The sequence below is a fragment of the Hordeum vulgare genome, chromosome 2H (assembly GCF_904849725.1).
Source record: "Hordeum vulgare subsp. vulgare chromosome 2H, MorexV3_pseudomolecules_assembly, whole genome shotgun sequence".
NCBI classification, from domain to species: domain Eukaryota; kingdom Viridiplantae; phylum Streptophyta; class Magnoliopsida; order Poales; family Poaceae; genus Hordeum; species Hordeum vulgare.
In genome coordinates this window covers 600778220-600784501 of record NC_058519.1, presented here as the reverse complement: position 1 = coordinate 600784501, position 6282 = coordinate 600778220, and the positions used below count along the sequence as shown (strand labels likewise).

At 53.6% G+C, this 6282-nt stretch overlaps 1 protein-coding gene across 1 annotated transcript; it reads left to right on the top strand.

Annotated features, from left to right (window-relative positions):
• The first annotated feature begins 589 nt into the window (after positions 1–589).
• On the top strand, positions 590–2911 carry LOC123430715 (protein CELLULOSE SYNTHASE INTERACTIVE 1-like). The gene has a single exon (XM_045114562.1). It carries the CDS (start codon positions 1014–1016, stop codon positions 2613–2615), a length of 1602 nt encoding a protein of 533 aa, XP_044970497.1. The 5' UTR covers positions 590–1013; the 3' UTR covers positions 2616–2911.
• The last annotated feature ends 3371 nt before the right edge of the window (positions 2912–6282 follow it).

Here is a 6282-nt window from a genome sequence, read left to right as displayed (position 1 = left end):
TCACCGTACAAACATCTCCTGAACTTAATATAATTAAAATCCTGTTAAAGCACTTCAACAATCATAATATTCTGACAGTAAGTAAGATTATAAAGGCAAGAAAATGGTTCACGTAGAGGCTTGATGTGGATCAAGCATCTTCTTATAATCTGGTTTTACGTCCCTAACAATTCACTGACAACAATTATAAAAGATGCCTTTAACACTCATGAGATCATTCCAAAAATGAGAATTCGTAGGAGATGATTCACATTGAGTCAATCCTGCCATTCTCCATCTTCATTCTGTGTTGAATGTATTTGAAGATGGAGAATGGCTCCATCTTCATTCTGTATTGAATGTATTTGAAGATGGAGAATGGCACGATATGATTAGAGCAAAGTAAGTAAATGACTAGTAACATCACTCAAACATGTTCCAATACGATTGCGCGTACGAAATGTTCATGAACTTGTTTGGATGAAACATTTTAGTCCATGAACTTGTGAATTGAAATGAAATGGAGTCCCAATGGCTTGCAAAAAAGCTTGACAATAAAGAATGAGTGTGGCTAGGTGTCAATCGATTGCAACTTAACCAAATCTTAGTCAAGTAATATGACATGTAAAAAGAAAAAAAGAGCTAAAAATAAAATAAAAAACTACACGGACCTCGATGTAAGATTGCACAAATATAGCACATACTACTACATTTGACCGATATTTACAAAGACTGTAATAGAATTTACATAAATCGGTTCCCAATGGCGCCATTCGGATCTTGGATTTATAGGACCCAGGTACTGACATAACACAGAGTAGACCTTCAGCTCAAGGTCTGTCTGAATGCAATATCGGATAATGGCTACTGGTAGAATGGGCAGTCGTGTGGACTTCTAGAAGTATAGAGTGGTTGGCTCCGCCTCCGCTAGTGGCGCGCAGATCCAGCGCAATTTCGCACTACACGCGCCCAGCATTTCGGCATTTCAGTTCCCTCTTCCCCTCACTCTGCCTCCGCCTCGCCTCCACCACACCATGCAACCGCCGCCGGCCACCGGCGACGCGCTCGCGGAGTGCCTCCGCCTCCTGGCCGAGCTCCCCGCCGCGGCCGCCTCCTCCCCGGCCTTCCGCCGCCACTGGCCCTCCATCTCCACCTCCGTCTCCTCGCTCTCCGCCTCCCTCTCCCACCCCGCCTTCCCGCCCTCCGCGCCGCTCCTCTCCCCCCTCGCCTCCGCCCTCCAGGCCCTCCTCTCCGTCTGCGGCGGCCCTTCCCTCGGCCACCTCCACACCGTCTCGCTCCTCTCCTCCTCCGCTGCCTCGCTCTCCCAGCTCGCGGCCGACGCGCGCCTGCTCGTCTCCCCATCCCCCGCCGGGGGCGAAGGTGACGGATCCGACAGCCTGCTCCCTCGCCTCCGGCTTGGCTCGGCCGTCTCCCGCGCCGCGGCGCTCGACTCGCTCGCCGAATCCGTCGGGTCCATGCCGGCGTCGCACTCCGCCGCCGCCGTCTCCGCGGTCGCCGCGATGCTCGACTCCGGCGACCTCCTCCCGGCCTCCCGCGACAGGGCCGTGTCCGTGCTGGCCGCCTTCGCTTCCTCCGACGCCGGGTGCCTGTTCCTGGCCCAGGAGTCGGGCACCGTCGTGCCCCACCTCTGCCGCGCGCTGGAGTCCGGCGGTGCCAGCGCAGAGCAGGCGTGCGTCGCGCTGGAGCCGCTCACCGCCTCGTCGCGGGACGCGGCGGCTGCCTTATCAGCGCGCGGCGGCGTGGCCGCGCTCCTCGTGGCTTGCGCCGCCGGCACCCCGGCGTCGCAGGCCGCCGCGGCGGGCGTGCTCCGGAACATCGCCGCGTTCCCGGACCTGCTCCCGGCGTTCCGCGACGAGGGCGCGCTCCCGTTGATCGTGCAGCTCGTCTCACTCGGCACTCCGCGGACGCAGGAGCTCGCGCTTGGCTGCCTCCAGAACTTGACGGCCAGCGATGGCGACGAGGGGCAGAGGCTCAAGGTCGAGGCTTTCCAAGAAGGCGCGCTCGGCTGCGTCAAGGACTTCCTGGAGTCCTGCCGCGGCGACGGGCCGGGCCTCGCGCCGGCGTACGGGCTCCTCCGAAACATGTCCACCTTCCGCTACATCGCCGAGATAGCCGTGTCCGCCGGCTTCGTCAGCCACGTCCTGGCCGCGCTGGGCAGCGAGAGGGCCAGCACCCGCACAGAGGCCGCCATGGCGCTGGCAGAACTGTGCAGTGTCAGCAGCAGCAGCAAGGCGAGGAAGGAGGCCGGGGGCGCGATGCCGAGGCTGATCTGGATGCTGGAGGCCAAATCCGTGGGCGAGAGGGACGCCGCGGCGAGGGCGCTGGCCACGCTGGTGGTGGCGGCAAGCAGCCACCGGAAGGTGTTCAAGAAGGACGAGATGGGCATCGTGAACGCGGTGCAGCTGCTGGACCCGGCCGTCCGGGGCGCCGACAAGCGGTTCCCCGTGTCGTTGCTGCTGGCCGTGTCGCAGTCCCGGCGGTGCCGGAAGCAGATGGTGGCCGCCGGCGCGTGCGGGTTCCTGCAGGGGCTCCTGGCCGCGGAGGTGGACGGCGCCAAGAAGCTCTCCGAGTGCCTCGGCCGGGGCAAGATGCTCGGCGTGTTCCCCCGGACGTGACTACGGCGATCAGCCTCCTCTCGCCCTGTACGACTGTACGTATGTGCTTCGGTTCAACGACCCTGCCTCGGTCAATCCACGGCTCCTGTCCTCTGTATGAATGAATCTCTGTATATGTTTGTTGTTTTTCATGATAGCTTAGACCGAGACGACGACGACGAAGACGACGACTGTTTTAGTGAGTGTGTGTGGTTAAACGTAAGCCCAATAATAAGAACACGGCGAAGATTGTAACTAATCTCTGATGTGAGCTTCCGAAGAAATGAATGGAATCAGTTGTTTTGCGACTGACCGACAAACGAAACATCTTTGGGACACTGTCATTGTCTAGCTACTGTCCAATTAAACCAAGTGTCTGGGCATTAGTTGCTAATAACAATTTTGGTTAAGCCCATCCATCCCGTTGCCTGTTGGAGGTCCGGTCAGGTGAGCAGTCGGCAGCGGGTTGTTTTTGGTGGTTATTATTACGAGCTGATTGCCAGGGAGGTGTACGCTAGAGGACAGGCACATCACTGATGATAATTCAATTCAATGGAGTGTGTAGACTGATCCGGTACCTGCCACCTACTGAGGGGAGAGGAGGAAATGGGTCAAGCTTGTAGTTGCGCATACACATTAGCTACAGGTTGGCAAAGATCGCAATAACTTGTAAAGATGGGAGTAGATGCGTGCACGGTTCTTCAGTACCCCTACCCACTCCCTCATGTTCCCCTTTCCCGACTGTGATCACCGGTACCATAGCTGTTCTGCCCTGCCTGTAACTTGTGGACTTAGCTATAACAAACCTGTAACCATGCCAGGTTACTGCTGTTCCATGGTAATAGAAGTCAAAAAAGAAAAACATAGGAAATCTAGGGCCTACCGGATAAGGCCAACTCCAACGCATGACTCAAAACGGACATCTATTTTGTCTAAATTTTGTCTCCTTGGGTAGCATAATAAGGCATGGTCTTGTTGTTTTTGTGGATGCGTTGACCATAGTCCAAGACGCGGACACATTTGATCCTCATGTATACAGTTTTTTGGCCTCCTTTTATTTTGTTTTAACAACAACATTTTGATACATTGAAGTATATTCATCAATTCTTCGTTAGAAAAACAAGACCAAAGAAAATAAAACTACAATTATGCATTTTAAAAGATATTTAGTTTCCATAACTATTTTCACTAGTTAGATTAACATCTTCTTTACATCTTCATTGTTGATTTGCGGATTGTCAAGCTTGCACACTTATTTCTTCTTCGATTCTAAAAAAGTAGACACTGCATCTCTTCTAATCTCTTCTCTAGTCTCATTTCTAGCCTGAGTTCTAGCAACGAGTGCACGAGCATCTATAAAATTTCATTCTATCAATAGGTCGATGTATTCTTTTTTTCAATACAGAATCTTGCATTTGTTAGCCTACACACATTTAAGCAAAAACTGAGCAAACACATACCCCTTCTTTTTTTGCACTTGAAGAACACCCACCACGGATATTCCGTTGTGCTAGAAACGCGACGCACGATCTGCAGCGGGCAGTCGTCGCACTTTATGAGCGACAACGGTGAGCTGAGGAGTCGTTGGGCCAGCGTCGAGCCCGGACGACGGTCGTGCGTGTCTTTACCAACGAACCGCCGACGGGATAAATCTAAACGGCTAGAGACAGATTCAATACCTTCATGCGTCGTGGAGGCGCTACCGGGGCCGTGCGGTTCGATACACAGCCAATCCATGGCAAGGCGCATTCACCAGCGGCTGGATGCGCCAAATTCCGCGGTCGGGTGTGGCAAATCCCACTATCGCAGATTTAGCGGATATCCGTCGACACAGGGGCAAGAGAGGCACAAAATCCGACGATCGTGCTGTCGTTGGCCGGACTGGATAGCGAGGAGGCCAAGAATTTGGCAGCGGCGACTATGGCTAGGGTCGGAGGACGGAGGAAAGGGGTGACTGTGTCTTCGATGGGCGGGTCAGGGAGGACAAGGGCACACATATCCGCGTGTCCGCATGTGTCCGTTTCGACACAAACGCGACCTAAATTTTTGTAAGGATGAATCAAAAGCGGACAGATAACTGACAAATTGCTTCTACATATTGACCGTGTTTTGTGTCTGTTTATCACAAAACGAACGCGGCAGGATCATTTGGGTAGTTGGCCTAAACAAACTGTGGGGCTGGCGCATTCACGAATCGGTCAGATTCAGATTTGGGCGTACCATCTGAAGCATTTCTTTGCAACGACGACTCATCATGCATGGAAGAATCTGCATTATGATCCATGCATAATCCTGATCTCCATGCCGTTCAACTGTTGACAACAACGCGATAGGCATTGCTGCATGATGCGGAGTTGGGCGGTCACATGGATGGACCTTGGCCATGGTTTGGTGGAGTGGTAGGGGCAGGTCATTGCTGGCCGCGAGGGGAATGATCCACAGTGCGGGACAGCAGGGGCTCTCCGGGGAGAGGAGAACATGGCATGTTCTCTCCTGCAGATTAGAGAATGATGCCACCGAACGTTCCCTGAGATGGATCTCGCCCGTCGCCGTTCGCTGTTGCCTTTTGGCGCACAATCATGTGGTGTGCCCCTCAACAACTTATGGATTTTTCACCCCTTCGATAAAGGGCATATATTTTATTATATGGTCACTGTGTCTTTGACAGATCCCGATGGATTGCTTTATGTAGTTCAGAGCTCCGGGTGCTCCGGCCGACCTGTCTGACGTTTTGTGCGGATCTAAATGGATGACGTTTTTGTTAGATTGATCTCTTCTTTAATGGGTCTAAAGGTCCATTGAAATCTTGACCCACGCCTTGATCGGGGGCGTCCAGCCCAAGCAAGGCTGGTGGGTCCATGTCGCGCAATGCTATATAAAGGAGGTGGAGACCATGGCACAAGTTACGAGGTTCGCCGTCGTCACTGGTTCCCCACTCCTAACCCTAATCCGATCTAGAGGGTAGCGCTGAAGCGATGGAAAGTCCACCGCCGCCGCTACCACATCTCTCTCCATCCCCACCGTCGTCACCACCTGACGATGGACACCAGAGGGAGCTCATCGAGTACACTACAAGGTAATAAACTACTACTCTCACCGAACACATCTAGCCTTGACGATCCACGGGATTTATCAATGGTATCAAAGCCACGAGGCTTTAGATGTGTTTTCGGTTGAAACATGCACAAGAAAAGATTTTCCTCCCCATTAAGAACCCTAGAAGAGGGCAAAGAACAAGATGAAAAACAAAAGAAAATGAAAGCCACCGGATTTGCAACCGGCAAAGAGCGCCGCCTCGGCCGCGCCCATCCCCCTCGATCCCCACACTCATCGGCAAGCCGAGGTGTGGGGAAGAAGAACACCACCCCTCATCGGGGCAAAGTTTCTACCCCTTCGGGGGCAAAGCACAAGTTGGACTGGATCCGAAAAAGCAAACCACAACAAAAAAAGGAGGAAAAATGCAAAGGAAAGGCAGAGAACAGATAAATCCCGTTGGGGAAAAGTAGCACCACCACCGACACGCTTGACGGCGCCGCGCTCTCCTTCGGGAGCTCGCGTGCGCCGGCAAGGGGGACTGTAGGGGTGCCGTCTCCGTCACGTAACAGGGGGAGTAGGGGAGTTTGCTCTCTTCTCTCTGTCTAAGGCGGCGGTGTATCTGAGAAAGAAAAGAGGGAGGGAGAAGGGCTCG

Coding starts and splice junctions, on each gene's coding strand:
- LOC123430715 (XM_045114562.1), top strand. CDS start 1,014: ATGCAACCGCCGCCGGCCACCGGCGACGCGCTCGCGGAGTGCCTCCGC.